The 18,942-nt window shown below is 49.7% G+C and overlaps 1 protein-coding gene across 1 annotated transcript in view; it reads right to left on the reverse strand.

The window, feature by feature from the left end:
- Positions 1-3,440: 3,440 nt before the first annotated feature.
- NCAN (neurocan) overlaps positions 3,441-18,942 on the reverse strand; it is a 41,876-nt gene continuing 26,374 nt past the window's right edge. Inside the window, exons 11-15 of the mRNA XM_030820343.1 lie at positions 17,985-18,143; positions 15,681-15,763; positions 10,585-10,729; positions 6,756-6,938; positions 3,441-5,896 (exon numbers count right to left, since the gene is read on the reverse strand). Of these exons, the coding sequence (XP_030676203.1) occupies positions 5,751-5,896; positions 6,756-6,938; positions 10,585-10,729; positions 15,681-15,763; positions 17,985-18,143 (716 nt within the window). The 3' untranslated portion in view covers positions 3,441-5,750. The remainder of the gene's footprint in view (positions 5,897-6,755; positions 6,939-10,584; positions 10,730-15,680; positions 15,764-17,984; positions 18,144-18,942) is intronic.

Below are 18,942 nucleotides of genomic sequence, written 5' to 3' on the forward strand. Positions count from 1 at the left end.
TGAGGCAGCCAGTGGGTAATTCCTGTATAAATGCACTTTGGTAGATAAGATGTTACAAGCTTGGGGGGCTTGGGTTTTTTTGTTTTGTTTTGTTTTGTTTTGTTTTGTTTTGTTTGAGATGGAGTCTCACCCTGTCGTCCAGGCTGGAGTGCAGTGGTGCAATCTTGGCTCACTGCAACCTCTGCCTCCCGGGTTCAAGTGATTCTCCTGCCTCAGCCTCCCGAGTAGCTGGGATTACAGGTGCCTGCCACCACACCCGGCTAATTTTTGTATTTTTAGTAGAGACAGGGTTTCACCATGTTGGCCAGGCTTGTCTTGAACTCCTGACCTCAGGTGATCCACCCACCTCGGCCTCCCAAGGTGTTGGGATTACAGGCGTGAGCCACTGCGCGTGGCCAGGCTTGATTTTTATTCTCTTTGGAAGTGGTGTCCTTCACTTCTCCTCCACCTCCCCAATCTCTCGCTCCTCTTTCTTCCCCCATCCTGTGCCCACTCTCTCCCTTTAGCCACCCACCATGAGTCTGTTCCTTGTCAACTCTGTCCTGACTGGGTCATTGACAAGATCCAGGGCATGAAATTCGGGAAACTGGATGGGGAGTTCCTGTACCAGGAAGGGAGAGACGTTGCAAACTTTCCCTGACATGAATATGTGGGCTGAGGGCAGGGGCTGAGGAAGCACTGGAAGTTTCTAGGATACAACAAAGCATGAAGAGAAAAAATAGTGTAAGGTCCTGACCGTGCACAGTGGCTCATGCCTACAATCCCAGCACTTTAAGAGACCAAGGTGGGAGGATTGCTCGAGCCAGGAGGTCGAGGCTGCAGTGAGCCATGATTGTACCACTGCACTCCAGCTTGGGTGACAGAGTGAGACCCTGTCTCAAAAAATAAAAAAAAGTAAATCTCCTCTTCCCCATTCTTTTGACAGTCTGAAGAGGATCAATGGTTTGGATTGAATGCATCATAATTTTGTAGTCAGGTTCCTAATAGTGGACATTTATGTTGTTCTCAATATTTTTCTGTTAGAAGTAAGTATCCACATCATCACTCACAAGTTCAAGTATAACTGGAGAATGACTTCAGAAGTTGTTTGTTCAGGCCGGAAGCGGTGGTTCACGCCTGTAATCCCAGCATTTTGGGAGGCTTAGACGGGTGGATCACGAGGTCAGGAGATCGAGACCATCCTGGCTAACACGGTGAAACCCCGTCTCTACTAAAAATACAAAAAATTAGCCAGGTGTGGTGGTGGGCGCCTGTAGTCCCAGCTACTTGGGAGGCTGAGGCAGGAGAATGGCGTGAACCCGGGAAGCAGAGGTTGCGGTGAGCCGAGATCGCGCCATTGCACTCCAGCCTGGGCAACAGAGCAAGACTCCATCTCAAAAAAAAAAAAAAGAAGAAGAAGTTGTTTGTTCAAAGGGTCAAAACTCCCCATTTCCTTTTTTCTTTCTTTCTTTCTTTTTTTTTGAGACAGAATTTCGCTCTTGTTGCCCAGGCTGAAGTGCAATGGCACCATCTCGGCTCACCTCAACCTCTGCTTCCCGGGTTCAAGCGATTCTCCTGCCTCAGCCTCCAAAGTAGCTGGAATTACAGGCGCCTGCCACTACGTCCAACTAATTTTTGTATTTTTAGCAGAGACGGGGTTTTACCATGTTGGCCAGGTTAGTCTCGAACTCCTGACCTCAGGTGATCCATCTGCCTCAGCCTCCTACAGTGCTGGTATTACAGGCATGAGCCACTGCGCCCAGCCTAAAACTTGCCATTTTCATAGTGATTTCCACATTTTCTTAGAGATGGGGCCAATTTGTACTCCACAGGTAATAGATATACTCACTGGGCTGGGCATGGTGGCTCACAGCTGTAATCCCAACACTTTGGGAGGTCGAGGCGGGTGGATCACCTGAGGTCAGGAGTTCGAGACTAGCCTGGCCAACATGGCAAAACCCCATGTCTACCAAAAATACAAAAATTAGTCCAGCATGGTGGCAGGCACCTGTAATCCCAACTACTCGGGAGGTTGAGGCAGGAGAATCACTTGAACCCAGGAGGCGGAGGTTACAGTGAGGTGAGATCGCGCCACTGCACTCCAGCCTGGGCGACAGAGTGAGACTCCTCAAAAAAAAAAAAAAAAAAGTACTCACTTGTTCCACACATCCTCAGCAGCCTCATGTCTTGTCACTTTTTATTTTTGTCAATCTGATAGGTGAAAAATGGTATCTCGATGTGGTTGTTGCTTGCAATTCTATTTGTGAGGTTGAACATCTCCAACCACCACCACCAACTTTGACCTTAGGTGCAGGCAGTCGAGCAAATCGTAAATCATTCACAGTTCAAGCACATTATCATCTTTGATGTATGCAAGGATCTCTTTTTTTTTTTTTTTTTTTTTTTTTTTAGATGGAGATCACTCTATCACTCAGGCTGGAGTGCAACGGCGTGATCTTGGCTCACTGCAACCTCTACCTCCTGGGTTCAAGCGATTCTCCTGCTTCAGCCTCCTGAGTAGCTGGGATTACAGGTGTGCATCACCATACCTGGCTAATTTTTGTATGTTTAGTAGAGACAGGGTTTCTATATATTGGCCAGGCTAGTCTTGAACTCCTGGCCTCATGTGATCTGCTCACCTTAGCCTCCCAAATTGCTGGGATTACAGGCGTGAGCCACCACGCCCGGCCATCTTTTGTTACATTTGTTTATTCTCTTATATTTGTATGCCCTTCCTTGTGACTCTAGATGTTCTTGCAAAATACGTATTATTTTATTGAGTCTATGTTGTAGTTTTAGAGCTGCTATTTCCTTTTTTGTAAAATTTTTCTTTATATCTTTTGCCTGCTTGGCTACTGGATTTGTCTTTTTCCTATTGATTTGTGTGAGCCCTTCCCTTTTTTTTTTTTTTTTTTTGAGATGGAGTCTCTCTCTGTTGCCAGGCTAGAGTGCAGTGGCACGATCTCAGCTCACTGCAACTTCTGCCTCCTGGGTTCAAGTGATTCTCCTGCTTCAGCCTCCTGAGTAGCTGGGGCTACAGGCGCATGCCACCATGCCCAGCTAATTTTTGTATTTTTAATAGACACAGAGTTTCACCCTGTTGGCCAAGATGGTCTCAATCCCTTGACCCTGTGATCCGCCTGGCTCGGCCTCCCAACGTGCTGGGATGACAAGCATGAGCCACTGCACCCGCTCCCTTCTGCAAGAAGACTTTTGCTTTCACTCTTTCCTCTCAGTGGAATGCCCTTCCTTTCTTTCTCTCCTCATCTAGTTAATGCGACTTCTCCTTTAGATTCTATTCCCCTCCTCTGGGAAGCTTTCTGTGACCACCCACTAAAGATCAAACCTTCTCTGTTCACCACTATCTCCCCAGCACCCAGTACGGTACATGGATCACAATAGCTGCTCAGGTAAATACTTGCTGAATGAATGAATGAAGGTATCAGGTGGTGACAAGCAGGTTGAACTGTTAAAAAATTTATTAAAATGTCCAAGAAGTACATTAATGTCCACAGTGTCAGATACCACAGACCCACAGAACACTGTAGCTCACAGCAAAACCAGCAGGACCCAAAGCCGTTCACACGCACACACACTCATATGCGTGCCACGCACATGGCACACGCAGACACACACGCACATCCAAAAGGGAAAGATCAAAAGACAAACCGCCCACTTTAGAAAAGACCAGAGCCCCCTCCCACCGTGGAGCCAAGGTGGGGTCAGGGCAAATGGCTGAGGGGCTCAAGGGCAGGGAGCATAAACCAAGACCCCCCAAAAAACACTGCATCCCCAGCCCCCCGCAAACAAAGGAAAATTTTTGTGTGACATAGATGACCAAAGATGTGTTATTATTATTATTTTAAACTAAGAAGAGTTATCAAAGTAAGAAGACAAACCTGTATCCCTGGGTTTTCTGAATAATAACCATAATAAGATAGATGTCTACAGGGAGGAAGATTGAAGACAAGGATAAGGGTTCAGTTCACACTTCTTAACCATTTCCTAAATGTGTATGAGGGTGCAATTATGTTTCAGTCTCCTCTCCAGAGTCCACAGCAGGATTTGGGTCAGAACCAAGATAGGAGTTGGCTCTGACTTCTGGATTTGGAGTAAGGATTTGGTGATGGAGAGAAAGTGTAAGGAGAGCCAGAGTAAGGATTTGGTCCAGAAAACAGGACCAAATCCTTATTCTAAATCCTTACTCCTGTCGTGGTCATGACTTCAAGCCAGTACCTTTCCTTTATATCTGAGCCTCAGTTTCACTGTGTGTAAAAGGGGAAAGTAACAGTTTCTAAGTCAATGGGCTATTGAGAAGATTCAAGGAGATTGTATGTAAGTCCTTAGCATGGTGTCTGCTTCTTAGTTGTCAATGGTCATTATTACTTCCCAGAAGGGATTCAGGCTCAGTTAACACATTTCTTTCTTTACTGAACCCTTAGGTGGACCATGTATTTGCTTATTTTTCTTTCCTGAAGAGGGCCATTCTCCATGCTGTTTTTTAACCCTGATCCACAAATTTTACCCAGACTGCTGAAAGTGGGTAACAGATATGGAGGAAAAGCTGTGGATCTTTCCTGCCAGAGATGAGGGAACTGGATCCTGGCCTCTGGTGTGGAGAGACCTTTTACAGGTTGCACATTTGGGGGAGGAAGGCAGGTGAGTTCTTTCCCACTTAAAAAATTAAAATCTGTAAGAGAAAAATGTGTGTGTGTGTTTCAGTTTTAACACTGAGCATCTCTCTACAATATGACCGCAGGTAGGTGTCACTACTTCAAGTTTTAAGTGTTTCTAGACCACCAGGCAATGGCCAGGGACAAGGGTGGGGTGGGGCAGGGGTGGGACCCAGGGCAGGGGCACTACCAATGTCTGCTTAAGGACTGGGTATGGGCACTGGGCTAGAAAACTTGGCAGCACCTCCTTGGTCCAGGAAGGAGGTTCTTTGTCTCCCTGAGAGATGGAGGGGGAAGAAATCTGGGCTCATCTAGCCCTAAATATCCTCTCGTCTATTTGTGTGAAAGAGATTCATCACACATGCAGAACCACCAAATCTCAGCACTGGACTAGACCTGGAAGGGTTAGCAATACACTCTCCCTCCATCACCTACATATTGCTTTGATTATTCTCACTCCTAACTCTGAAGGCATGGAGGGAGGTTGTCCTAAAAACATCCCTAAAATGCAGTACGTGGGGTCTCCACACTATGTATGTTTATCCACCAAGACCAAAGACGGAACTTGGGCTGAAGTCCAGGGTAAAAGGAGAGCTGTTGTCAAGTTCAAAAACAGTGTGCTTCTGTGTAGCCTTCTATTCCCAAAGCTAATGACCCTACGTCCAGGCTTCTTCCTGGATTTAGGAATTCAGCCAACACTGACTAAGTCTGAATTTCTGGTGTGAAAAGCAATTCCTTCGTGTGAATGCAAACATACACTCATGCACCCTCATCAAGGCCTGCTTCAGTCAGCCTGGCAAACAAGAGACCAGACCAATGAGCTTTGCTACTTGTGCTTCCCTCAGCTGGGAGACGCTCCCAGAGTTCAGCCAGACGAGAATGGAGTTTTCAGACACCTGGCTCCACCTGCCAGGAGGATCTTGTGTATGTAAAAAAAGGGAAAAGAGGAGCTTTGTACAAAGGATTATGTGTGTGGGGGATGTGGTTTGGGGTTCAGGGACTTCTGGACTCTCTTGTTTCTCTCTGGGTTCTGTCTCCCCAGGCGAAGGCTCCAGAGGAGGCGTGGGAAAAGTGTTGTGCTTTCTTTTTTCTGGTTCTTCAGCAGAAATTCCCTTCGTCCTTCTCCCAGTCCTCCGTTGGGTGTTTCTTGTGTTTTCTGCGCTCCTTGCGGGATTTGTGGTGGTGATGCTGGTGGTGGTGTTGGTGGTGGTGGTGGTGTCGCCGCGTCCGATGTGAACGTCTGGCTGTAGGGAAGTGGGGGAGGACAGGGAAGGAACAAAAGGTGGTGAGAGGCAGGTGGCCTGATGCAGCAGGTGTCCTCAGGAGAGAAAGTAGAGGAAAGAGACCAGACACGAGGGCTCATCCCTGTCATCCCAGCACTTTGGGAGGCCAAAGTGGGAGGATCTCTTGAAGCCAGGAGTTTGAGACCAGCCTGGGCAACATAGCGAGAACCTAACTCTACAAAAATAAAAAAATTAGCCAGGCATGGTGGCACATGCTTGTAGTCCCAGCTATTTGGGAGGCTGAGTTGGGAGGATCCCTTGAGCCTGGGAGGATGAGGCTATAGTGAGCTGTGATTGAGCCTCGCACTCCAGCCTGGGCAACAGAGTGAGGCTCTGTTTCAAAAAAAACAAAACCAGGCCGGGTGTGGTGGCTCACGCCTGTAATCCCAGCATTTTGGGAGGCTGAGGTGAGAGGATCACATGAAGTCAGGAGTTCGAGATCAGCCTGGCCAACGTAGCGAAACCCTGTCTCTACTAAAAATACAAAAATTAGCCGGGCATGGCAGTGGACACCTGTGATCCCAGCTACTCAGGAGGCTGAGACACAAGAATCGCTTGAACCCAGGAGGTTGCAGTGAGCCGAGATTGTGCCACTGCACTCCAGCCTGGGCAACAGAGCACAACTCCATCTCTCTCTCTCACACACACACACACACAAATGAAGGAAACATCAGACAGGCTGGTAAGTTCTCGCTTATCTGCAGGGCTGTATTATCAGGCAGACATTAAGGCAGTACAGTGTGTGGAGAAATAGGATGCCTTACTTGGAAACTAGAAATACCAAAAACCTACGTTGAGATCTCTGGGAGAAGCTACTTACGTTTGGTGCAGACAATTTGGGGCCTGTCCCACTTGCCATTGCTCCGGCATCGAATGGTGGCCACGTGGTGCTGGGCAAATCCCTCATTGCACTGGTACCTCACAGTGGCGTGGACGTTGTACTTGGCCTTGCGGGCACCGATGAGTGAGGCATTCTCCACTGCCGGAGGGGGACCACAGAGCACTGGGACAGAGGAATCTCTGGTGAGAGAGGTGCTCACATCTGGGGCTAAACTAGTTGTCGTTGTTGTTGTTTGAGACAGTTTCGCTCTGTCGCCCAGACTGGAGTGCAGTGGCGCGCTCTTGCCTCACTGCAACCTCTGCCTCTGGTTCAAGTGATTCTCCTGCCTCAGCCTCCCAAGTAGCTGGGATTACAGGCACCTGCCTGTAATCCACACCTGGCTAATTTTAGTATTTTTTTTTTTTTTTTTTTTTTTTGAGACAGGGTCTCACTCTGTCTCCCAGACTGGAGTGCAGTGGTGTGATCTCGGCTCACTGCAACCCCCGCCTCCCAGGCTCAAGTGATTCTCCTGCCTCAACCTCCTGAGGAGCTGGGATTACAGAAATGCACCACCATGCCTAGCTAATTTCAGGTTTCGTCGCATTGGCCAGGCTGGTCTTGAACTCCTGATCTCAGATGATCTGCCCACCTTGCCCTCCCAAAGTGCTGGGATTACAGGCATGAGCCACCGTGACTGGCTCTTTTTGTTGTTTTTAAAAGAGGGTCTTCCTCCGTCGCCCAGGCTGGAGTGCAGTGGCACAATCACAACTCACTGCACCCTCAACCTCCCAGGCTCAAGGGATCTTCCCACCTCAGCCTCTCAAGTAGCTGAGACTACAGGTGCGCACCACCAAGCCTGGCTAATTTTTTGACTTTTTGTAAAGACGGGGTCCCACTATGTTGCCTGGGCTGGTTTTGAACTCATGGGCTCAAGTGATCCTCCCTCCTCAGCCTCCCAAAGTGCTGGGATGACAGGCATGAGCCACTATGCCTGGCAGCCGTAAACTAGTTTTGAGTTTTATTGGGAATGATACCCACCTCAGCACATCAACAGGTCCCTGCCTCTGCCCAGTTCTGATCTCACAGGGCTGGAAGTGACTGTGTCTGTCTGTCTCTTCTACCCAAATCAGCAGCTCCTTAGGGACAGCAACCTCCTGGACACACCTCACTTTCTAATTCTTACACCAAACATAGGGCACAATGGGAATGAAAGAGACAGAAGGCAAGAATAATTATCTGAGCAAATAAAAGGCTGGTGCAGCAGCTCAGGCCTGTAATGCCAGCACTTTGGGAGGCTGAGGCGGAAGGATTGCTTCAGTCCAGGAGTTTGAGACCAGCCTGGGCAACATAGCAAGACCCTGTCTCTACAAAAAAATTTTAAAATAAAGGCTGGCCGTGGTGGCTCACGCCTGTAATCCCAGCACTTTGGGAGGCCGAGGCAGGCAGATCACAAGGTCAGGAGATTGACACCACCCTGGCTAACACGGTGAAACATAGTCTATACTAAAAATACATAAAATCAGCTGGGTGTGGCGGTGGGCACCTGTAGTCCCAGCTGCTGAGGAGGCAGTTGAACCTTGAACTGCCTGAGGAGGCACTTGAAAAATGGCGTGAACCCGGGAGGCAGAGCTTGCAGTGAGCCGAGATCGCGCCACTGCACTCCAGCCTGGGCGACAGAGCAAGACTCCGTCTCAAAATAAATAAATAAATAAATAAATAAATAAATAAATAAATAAATAAGCCAGGCATGGTGGTGTGCACCCGTAGTCCCAGCTACTGGTAAGACTGAGGTAAGAGGATCACTTGAGTCCTGGAGTTCAAGTGATCTGCAGTGAGCCGTGATAAGGCCACTGTACTCCAGCCTGGGCAACATCACAAGACCCTGTTTCAAAAATAAATAAATACACGAATAAATGGCGGGGGGAGGATGTGAAAATTGACAAAGAGATGGAAACAAAAATGAACCAAAGTATAAGAGAAAGGTGGATGTACAAATGTATGCAAATGATTTCTTTCATATATAAAGATCTCTTAAAAATCAGTAAGATCAACAAGTCAATAGAAAACTGGGCAAAAGAGATGAACTGACAGTTCACAGAGAAAGAAATACATGCCAACAGCCTGTCAACATATAAACAGTTTGTTAGGCCAGGCACGGTGGCTCACACCTGTAACCCCAGAACTTTGGGAGGCTGAGGTGGGCAGACTACTTAAGGTTAGAAATTTGAGACCAGCTTGGTCAACATGGTGAAACCCCGTCTCCACTAAAAATACAAAAAAAAAAAAAAAAATTAGCCAGGCGTGGTGCGTGCCTGTAATCCCAGCTACTCGGGAGGCTGAGGCAGTAGAATCGCTTGAACCTCGGAAGCGGAGTTATAGTGAGCCGAGACTGCAATACTGCACTCCAGCTTGGATGACAGAGTGAGACTCCATCTCAAAAAAACAAACAAACAAAAAACAATTGGTTATTCTCATCCTTAAAGGCATGCAAACTAAGATAACAATGAGATACTATTTTTCCCCACTTAGATGAACAAAGAACAAAAGTTCGAGAATGCGCAGAGTTGGCAAGGGTGGGAGGAAACAAGCACTCTCATACGCTGATGGAAAGTGAGAACTGGCTGGGCTGACATTTAGCAACTTTTTTTTTTGAGACGGAGTCTCGCTCTGTCGCCCAGGCTGTAGTGCAGTGGCGCAATCTCAGCTCACTGCAAGCTCCGCCTCCCGGGTTCACGCCATTCTCCTGCCTCAGCCTCTCCGAGTAGCTGGGACTACAGGCGCCCGCCACCACACCCAGCTAATTTTTTTGTATTTTTAGTAGAGACAGGGTTTCACCGTGGTCTCGATCTCCTGACCTCGTGATCCGCCCGCCTCGGCCTCCCAAAGTGCTGGGATTACAAGCGTGAGCCACCGCACCCGGCTGACATTTACCAACTTAAAAAGATGAAGGCTGGGTGCAGCGGCTCATGCTTGTAATCCCTGCCCTTTGGGAGGCCGAGGCGGGTGGATCACCTGAGGTCAGGAGTTCGAGACCAGCCTGGCCAAGATGGTGAAACCCCGTCTTTACTAATAATATAAAAACCAGCTGGGCGTGGTGGCATACTCCTGTAATCCCAGCTACTCGGGAGGCTGAGGCAGGAGAATCACTTGAACATGGGAGGCAGAGGTTGAAGTGAGCCGAGATCGTGCCATTGCACTCCAGCCTGGGCATCAAGAGCGAAGCTATCTCCAAAAACATAAATAAATAAGTAAAAATAAAATAAGAATAAATTTAAAAAATAAAATATAATCCCACCCACCTCGGCCTCCCAAAGTGTTGGGATTACAGGCGTGAGCCACCCCGAGAGGCCTATTTCCAGAACTTTTTCATCACGACACACCAAAATTCTGTACCCATTGAGCACTAGTGACTCCCCCTTCTCCCGACCCTTAGCCCCCGGCAAACACTAATCTACTTCCTGTCTCTAAATTTGCCTACTCTGAATGTTTCACGAAAAAAAATGAATCAAGGCTGGGCACAATGGCTTATGCATATAATCCCAGCAATTCAAGAGGCTGAGGCGGGCAGATCGCTTGAGCCCAGGAGTTCGGGACCAGCCTGGGCACCAAGGCAAGACCCCATCTCTACAAAAAATACAAAAATTAGCTGGGCATGTTGGTGCATGCCTATAGTCCCAGATACTCGGGAGGCTGAGGCAGGAGGATCACTTGAGCCCAGGAGGTGGAGGCTGTGATGAGCCATGATTATGCCACTGCACTCCAGCCTGGGCAACAGAGAACCAGTGAGCAAAAGTGACAGAGAGGAAAAGAAGCAGGGGGCACAGCATACCTGTGCCCTTCTTGCAGACATAGGGTAGGTTGTAGTTGCAGGGGACATCGTTCCAGCGCCCGCTTTCATGTGCCACCATCACCACACAGTCCTCGCCACCCGCGAAGAAATTGTCCGGCTGGTTCTCTCGCCAGTTCTCAAATTGCTGCAGGAATAGGGGGCAGGGAGTTGTTCAGGGGACCTCTGTTCCAGCCCAGGTTCTGGCAGTTCCTGCTGTGGGACTCCCCGGCCAGACCCCTCAAACTCACAGGGATTCAGTGTTCCCATCTCTACAATGGCCACTGTCCTGCCCATCCTGAGGGGGGCCACCACTGTAATCCAAGCCACCATTCCTCTGGCTCGGAGGCTCCAGCATCCCCCTCCCTGGTCCTCCTGCCTCTCTGGGTGCCTGGCCGCACCCAGTTCATTTTCAACATGAATCAGTGTTAGATAAATGGTGGGACAAGGCCAGGGCTGGTGGCTCATGCCTGTAATCCCAGAACTTTGGGAGGCCGAGGTGAGCAGATCACCTGAGGTCAGGAGTTCGAGACCAGCCTGGTCAATATGGTGAAACCCCGTCACCACTAAAAATACAAAAAAATTAGCCAGGCATGGTAGTGGGCGCCTGTAATCCCAGCAGGAGAATTGCTTGAACCCGGGAGGCAGGAGTTGCAGTGAGCCAAGATTGCGCTATTGGACTCCAGCCTGGGTGACAAGACCGAGACTCTGCCTCAAAAAAAAAAAAAAAAAAGAAAAGAAAAGAAAGAAAGAAAAGATACATGGTGGGACAAATGGTGATCTCAGCCTGAAGCCCAGGAGGACTTCCCTGAGGAGGCAATGTGAGAGTTAAAGAATCAAAGATAGTAAAGATTCAAAGCTGGGCTCAGTGGCTCACGTCTGTAATTCCAGCACTTTGAGAGGCCAAGGGGGGCAGATCACTTGAGGTCAGGAGTTTGGGGACCACCTTGGACAACAAGGTGAAACCCTGTCTCTCATAAAAATACAAAAATTAGCCGGGCATGATAGTGCGCGCCTGTCGTCCCAAGATACTCGGGATGCTGAAGCAGGAGAATCGCTTGAGCCTAGAAGGCAGAGGTTGCAGTGAGCTGGGTTGCACCACTGAACTCCAGCCCGGGTGATGGAGTGAGACTCTGTCTCAAAATAAAAAAAAAAAGATAGTAAGGGTTCAGACAGGGAACTGCATTCCTAGCAAAGGGAGCCACCAGTGTGAAGGCTCAGAGGCAGGACTGAACTTGTTCTGCTTGAGGAACAGGCAAAGCCCAGTGGGGCTGGAGCTGTGTGATAGGGCTGGGGTGTGCTCAGAGAGTAGAGAGGGACCAGATCTTGCATTAGAAGAAAGGAGGTGAATTTTTAAAAATTGTGGCAAAATATATATAGCACAAAATTCCTAATTTTAACCATTTTTGTTTTGTTTTGTTTTGTTTTATTTGAGACAGAGCCCAGGCTGGAGTGTAGTGGTGCGATCTCTCACTGCTACCTCTGCCTCCCAGGTCCCGGTTCAAGCAATTCTCCTGCCCCAGCCTCCTGAGTAGCTGGGATTACAGGCATGCGCCACCACGCCCAGCTAATTTTTGTATTTTTAGTAGAGATGGGGTTTCACCATGTTGGCCAGGCTGGTCTTGAACTCCTGACCTCGCGATCCACCCACCTTGGCCTCCCAAAGTGCTGGGATTACAGGCGTGAGCCATCACACCCGGCCAATTTTAACCATTTTTACGTGTTCAGTTTATTTTTAGTTTTATTTTGTTGAGACAGAGTCTCTATTATCCAGGCTGGATTGCAGTGGTGCTACCTTGGCTCACTGCAACCTCCGCCTCCCGGGTTCAAGAGGCAGTGTGCAGTTTAATGCACTAATTACATTCACAATGTTGCATAACCATCACTGTTATTTCCAGAACTTTTTCTTTTTTTTTTGAGATGGAGTCTTTCTCTGTCGCCCAGGCTGGAGTGCAGTGGCGTGATCTTGGCTCACTGCAACCTCCGCCTCCTAGATTCAAGCGATTCTCCTGCCCCAACCTCCCGAGTAGCTGGGATTACAGGTGCACGCCACTACGCCCGGCTAATTTTTGTATTTTTAGTAGACACAGGGTTTCACCATATTGGTCAGGCTGGTCTTGAACTCCTGGCATCGTGATCCATCCACCTCGGCCTCCCAAAGTGTTGGGATTACAGGCCTAAGCCACCCCACGTGGCCTATTTCCAGAACTTTTTTATCACGACACACCAAAATTCTGCACTCATTGAGCACTAGTGACTCCCCCTTCTCCCGACCCCAGCCCCTGGCAAACACTAATCTACTTCCTGTCTCTAAATTTGCCTACTCTGAATGCTTCATGAAAAAAAAATCATACAACAGCTGGCCTTCTAGGCCTGGCTAATTCCACATTTTGTTTATTATTTTATTTTATTTTATTTTTGAGCCGGAGTCTCACTCTGTCTGCATTTTTGAATTTTTTGTAGAGATGGGGTTTCTCCATGTTGCCCAGGCTGGTCTCAAACTCCACGACTCAAGCGATCCACCCACCTTGGCCTCCGAAAGTGCTGGGATTACAGGCATGAACCACCGCACCTGGCCAACTTCTCCTTTATGGCTGAACAATATTCCATTGCATGGATGGACCACATTTTGTCTCTTCCTTCATCTGTTGATGGGTATTTTGGTTGTTCCCACCTTGGCTATTGTGAATAGTGGGGCTGTGAACATTCACGTACAAGTTTTTGTTTGTTTGTTTGTTTGTTTATTTGTTTTTTGAGACAGAGTCTCACTCTGTTGCCCAGGCTGGAGTGCAGTGACACGATCTCGGCTCACTGCAACCTCTGCCTCCCAGATTCAAGCAATTCTCCTGCCTCAGCCTCGCAAGTAGCTGAGACTGTAGGCGTGCGCCATCACACCCAGCTATTTTTTTATTTTTAGTAGAGACAGGGTTTCACCACGTTGGCCAGGCTCGTCTCGATCTCCCGACCTCAGGTGATCCACTCGCCTCGGCCTCCCTAAGTGCTGGGATTATAGGCATGAGTCACCCACCACGCCTGGCCTGTTTTGTTTTGTTTGAGACAGGGTCTTGCTCTGTCACCCAGGCTGGAGTGCAGTGGTGCAATCATAGCTCACTGGAGCCTCAACCTCCTGTGCTCCAGCGATCCTCCTACTTTGGCCTCCCCAAAGTGCTGGGATTACAGGTGTGAGCCACCACACCGAGCCTCTTTTTCTTTCTTAGTATAATTTTTTGTTTGTTTGTGTTGTTTTGGAGATGGAGTCCTGCTCTGTTGCCCAGGCTGGAGTGCAATGGTGTGATCTTGGCTCGCTGCAACCTCTGCCTCCCGGGTTCAAGTGATTCTCCTGCCTCAGCCTCCCAAGTAGCTGGGATTACAGGTACACGCCACCATGCTCAGCTAATTTTTGTATTTTTAGTAGAGATGGGGTTTCACCACGTTGGCCAGGCCATTCTGGAACTCCTGTCCTCAAGTGATCTCTGCCTGCCTCGGCCTTCCAAAGTGCTGGGATCACAGGCGTGAGCCACTGTGCCTGGCCTCTTTGTATAAATTTAAAGGGTACAAGTGCAATTTTATTATATGCATATGCATATAATAAAATATATATCATCTAGTGGCAAAGTCTTGGCTTTTAGTGTATGCATGACCCGAATAATGTACATTTTTGTACCACTTTGAATCCCTGTTTTCAATTCTTCTGGGTATGTATCTAGTAGTAGAATCGCCGGGTCATGTGGTAACTCTATGTTTAACTTTTTATTTTTATTTTTATATTTTTAGAGACGGGGTCTCACTGTGTTGCCCAGGCTGGATTCCAATTCCTAGGCTTAAGTGATCCTCCCGCCTCAGCTTCCCGAGTAGCTGAGACTACAGGCACGTACCACTGTGCCCAGCTTCTATGTTTAACTGTGTGAGGAACCGCCAGATTTTTACACAGCGGGAGAAGGGGAATTTTTATCTTGAGAACAATGGAGAGTCTGGGAGGGCTTGAAGCAGGGAGGATGCTGAGCTAATATGTTTTTAGAGACAGGGTCTTGCTCTGTCACCCAGGCTGGAGTGCAGTGACGTGATCACAGGTCGCTGCAGCCTTGAACTCCTAGGCTCAAGTGATCCTCCTCACTCAGTCTCCCAAAGTGCTGGGATTACAAGCATGGGCCACCAGCCTGGCCTAGAAATTATATATATATATACATAATATATATATATATATATATTTTTTTTTTTTTGAGACGGAGTCTCGCTCTGTCACCCAGGCTGGAGTGCTGGAGTGCAGTGGTGTGATCTCAGCTCACTGCAAGCTCCGCCTCCTGGGTTCATGCCATTCTCCTGCCTCAGCCTCTCCGAGTAGCTGGGATTACAGGCGCCCGCCACCACGCCTGGCTAATTTTTTATATTTTTAGTAGAGATGGGGTTTCACCATGGTCTCGATCTCCTGACCTCGTGATCCGCCCGCCTTGGCCTCCCAAAGTGCTGGGATTACAAGCGTGAGCCACCGCGCCCAGCCTTTTTGTTTGTTTGTTTGTTTTTTGAGACAGGATCTCGTTCTATCATCACCCAGGCTGAAGTGCAGTGGCACGATCTCTGCTCACTGCAACCTCTGCCTCGCAGGTTCAAGCGATTCTCACACCTCAGCCTCCTGAGTAGCTGGGATTAGAGGCGTGGGCCACCACACTCAGCTAATTTTTATATTTTAGTAGAGACGGGGTTTCACCATGTTGGCCAGGCTAGTCGCAAGTGATTTGCCCACCTTGGCCTCCCAAAGTGCTGGGATTACAGGCATGAGCCATCCTGCCCAGCCTAGAAATGAGACTATTTGAGAGACCACGGCTGGGGGACCAGGCAGAGTGAGTAGGGGAGGGGTCAGACCCTAGTCTCAGGTTTGTAACCTCTGCAGCTGGGTAGGCGCAGTCTGTTTACCTGGGCTGGGGAAGTCAGGGGAGAAGGTTTAGCCTTCACTTGAAGCTCCTTTGCCAACTCCAACATCTTGGAGCCACTAGAGACCTTTGACACTCAATTGCGATAACGTTGCACAAAAGGGTAAACTGAGGCCAGATGGCAGGGCTGATGCGGCTCAGCAGCCTAGGCCCACAGCCCCTGCCACTCACCAGCCCGGTGTTGTCCGTCCACTGGAAATCTCTCTCCACGATCCTGTCGTTCAGGCCGATCCACGTGTTTTCATGCCCAAAGCCTGCAGGGTCGGGGGTTGTGGATCTGGGTGTTCACCCATGCCTCTCCCGGCCCAGGGCGGAGGCTGCAGGTGAGGTGGGGTAGGGTGTGGGAGGAAAGAATTCCTCACCTTCCCCAGCCTGGAGGTGGGCTGGGTGGGGGGAAAGATCTAGAAGGTGGAAATGAAGGGGAAAGAAGCGGGTACAGGGATGGAGGAGGACCCAGAGACCCTCCCTCAGCCTCTCTGTGGGCTGGGGGCCGGGTGAGGTATGCATGGGAGGGGAAAAGCCAGCCCCTTCCCCAGCCTGGAGGTGGGCTGGAGGTTGAGGTGGAGAGGGAAGGAGATAAAAGTGAAGTTTATAGAGGTGAGGGAGTACACAGATGCCCTCTTCCAACCTCTGTAAGAGCTAGAGAAGGGAAGGGGGGAGGAAGGGAGAAGGAGAGAGAGGAGGGGGAGGAAAAAGGAGGAGGAGTGAAAGGGAGGAGGGGCAGGAGTGGGAAGAAGGATGGGGAGGAGGGAGGAGGAATGGAAGGGAGGATGAGGAGCAGGAGGGAGGAGGAGGAGGAATGGGAGGAGGAGGGGGAGGAGAAAGGAGGAGAAAGATCAGTGGAAGAAGGAGGGGGAGGAGTGGGAGGGAGGATGGTGAAGAGAAAGGAGGAGGAAGATGAGTGGAAGGAGGAGGCAGAGGAATGGGAGGGAGGAGGGAGAGAAGAGGGAGGAGGAAGGGAAGGAGAAAGGAGGAGAAAGATGAATGGAAGGAGGAGGGGAGGAGTTGGAGGGAGGAGGGAGATGAGTGGGAGGAGAATGGGGAGGAGAAAAGAGGAGGAGTGGAAGGGAGGAGGAAGAGCAAGAGGGAGGGGGGAGGAAGGAGAAGGAAGAGGAGTAGAAGGGAGGAGGCCTGGGGAGGAGCAGGAGGGAGGAGGGGACAAATGGGAGGAGGGGGAAGCAGGATGAGAAGGAGAAAGGAAGAAGATGAGTGGAAGGAGGAGGAGGAGGGACGGGAGAGGAGAGGAGAGAGGAGGAGGAATGGGAGGAGGAGAGGGAGGAGGGGAGGGAGGATGGAGAGGAGAAAGGAGGTGGAAGATGAGTGGAAGGAGGAGGGGGAGGAGAGAAGGGAGAAGGGGAGGAGTAGGAGGGAGGAGGAGAAAGAATGGAAGGAGGAGGGAGAGGAGGGTGAGGGAGGATGAGGAAGAGGGAGGAAGAGGAGTGGAAGGAGGAGGGGGAGGAGTGGGAGGGAAGATGGGAAGGTAGTAGGGAAAGGATGGAGAAGGGTAGGGGGGCAGGCATGAACCGCTCTCCTAGCCTCAGTGTAGGCTGAAGGTGCATCCTCACCCCACTCTCCACAAGTGGGGACTCTGGCTACCCTCTTTTAGGGTAGCAAGGCATGGGAAGAACCGGAATTAGACCCAGGCTATGCCAGGGTTTGTGGCCAGGAAAAGCAGGAGTAAACCCAGGCCCTGTCACATCTTTGCAGAAATGAGAAGTAGGGGACAGGAGACACCAGTGGGCGCTGGACAGGCAGACAGGTGAGAAGGCGCGAGCCAGTCGCTCAGGAGGGAGAGGCCCGGTGGGATACATCAAGGAAAAAGAAGCAAATCAGGGAAAGAAGAAAGGAAGGAGTCACGAGGGATGGGATGGCGGCAAACGGAATAAACAGAATAAATGGATGGATGAGCAAAAGGCAGAGGGATAATGAATAAATCAGTAAGTCCTGATTACATGAATGCAACACTTGTCTCTCTCCTAGGTCTTTGCAAGGCTCATTTCTTATTTCATCCAACACATTACAGGTGCTTCCCCCATCACCCTCCATCTCTTGGCCCTGTTTTGTTATCAGCACACATAGGATCCGTTGAATTACAGTATAGACTTATTTACTTAGATATTTACTTGTTTGTCTATATCCTCCCCAAAAAATGGTCACTCCCTGAGGACAGAGCAAAGTCAGCCTTGATCGCTGCTGTGCTGTGTCAATATCCCTGGAATGGTGCCTGGCACATAGCAGGTGCTCAGTAAATATTTGGCGAATGAATGAATGAATGAATGAAGTGAATGATAAATTAACAAGTGAATTGACAGATTTCATGCATTAAGAAGCAGTCAGGGCTTGCGTTAATGAACATAGCTTTGGAAAGGTGACGTCCTGAAAACCAGGGGAGGGATGTGATGCCCTGGCAAAAGGGCTACAAGTGCCACCCCTGCCCACCCTCCAGGCAGGTGGCCCCCTCCCCAGAGCCCCTACTATTAATGAAGCTGTGTTCCTCCGGTGAGTGGACACTGGTCAGGTGGCCGGAGCGGCGGCGGCAGTCCCTCTCTGCATCTTCCCATGCCCTCCGGTGGGCAAAATAGCGGTAACAGTGGCCCTGGAACTTGTGCCAGCCGCGGTCACAGCCCTCGGTGTCTGGCAGATGGGATAGGAGTGTGAGGGGGGGCTGGCCTTGGCCCAAGGCCTACCAGCCATGAGCACAGCCAGTCCACCAGAGAGAGGGCCCAATCCAAGGTCACTGCGGCGCGAGATCATCCCTCTCCCCATGTCTGGCCCCTCCTCTTGAGGAGGCTCTCCCGACCCTTTCACCTCCCATATTGACTTCTTTTTTTTTGGACAGGGTTTCACTCTGTTGCCCAGGCTGGAGTGCAATGGTGCAATCTCGGCTCACTGCTACCTCCGCCTCCCACACTCAAGCAATCCTCCCACCTCAGCCTCCTGAGTAGCTGGGATTACAGGCGTGCACCACCACGCCCAGCTAATTTTGTATTTTTAGTAGAGATAGGGTTTCACCATGTTGGTCAGGTTGGTCTCAAACTCCTGGCCTCAAGTGATCTGCCCGCCTCAGCCTCCCAAAATGCTGGAATTACAGACGTGAGCCACCACACTGGCCAAATCTTAATGTCTTTTCTTTGTTTCTGGAAGATTTAACTGGGAGATCATTCCCTGACACCCCCTCCCGTTCCAGTGCTGAAGGCTCCTTCTCTGATGTCGGGGCCACACCCTTTGTATGGACATGGGAGCTCAGGCATTTCTCCACAGAAGACATACAAATGGCCAACAAGCACATGAAAAGATGCTCATTGTCAATGTCAAAACCACCATGAGATATCACTTCACACCCAATGGGATGGATATATATATATATATATATATATATTTTTTTTTTTTGAGATGGAGTCTGGCTCTGTCGCCCAGGCTGGAGTGCAATGGC

The sequence above is a fragment of the Nomascus leucogenys genome, chromosome 10, assembly GCF_006542625.1.
Source record: "Nomascus leucogenys isolate Asia chromosome 10, Asia_NLE_v1, whole genome shotgun sequence".
In the NCBI taxonomy this organism is placed as follows: Eukaryota; Metazoa; Chordata; class Mammalia; order Primates; family Hylobatidae; genus Nomascus; species Nomascus leucogenys.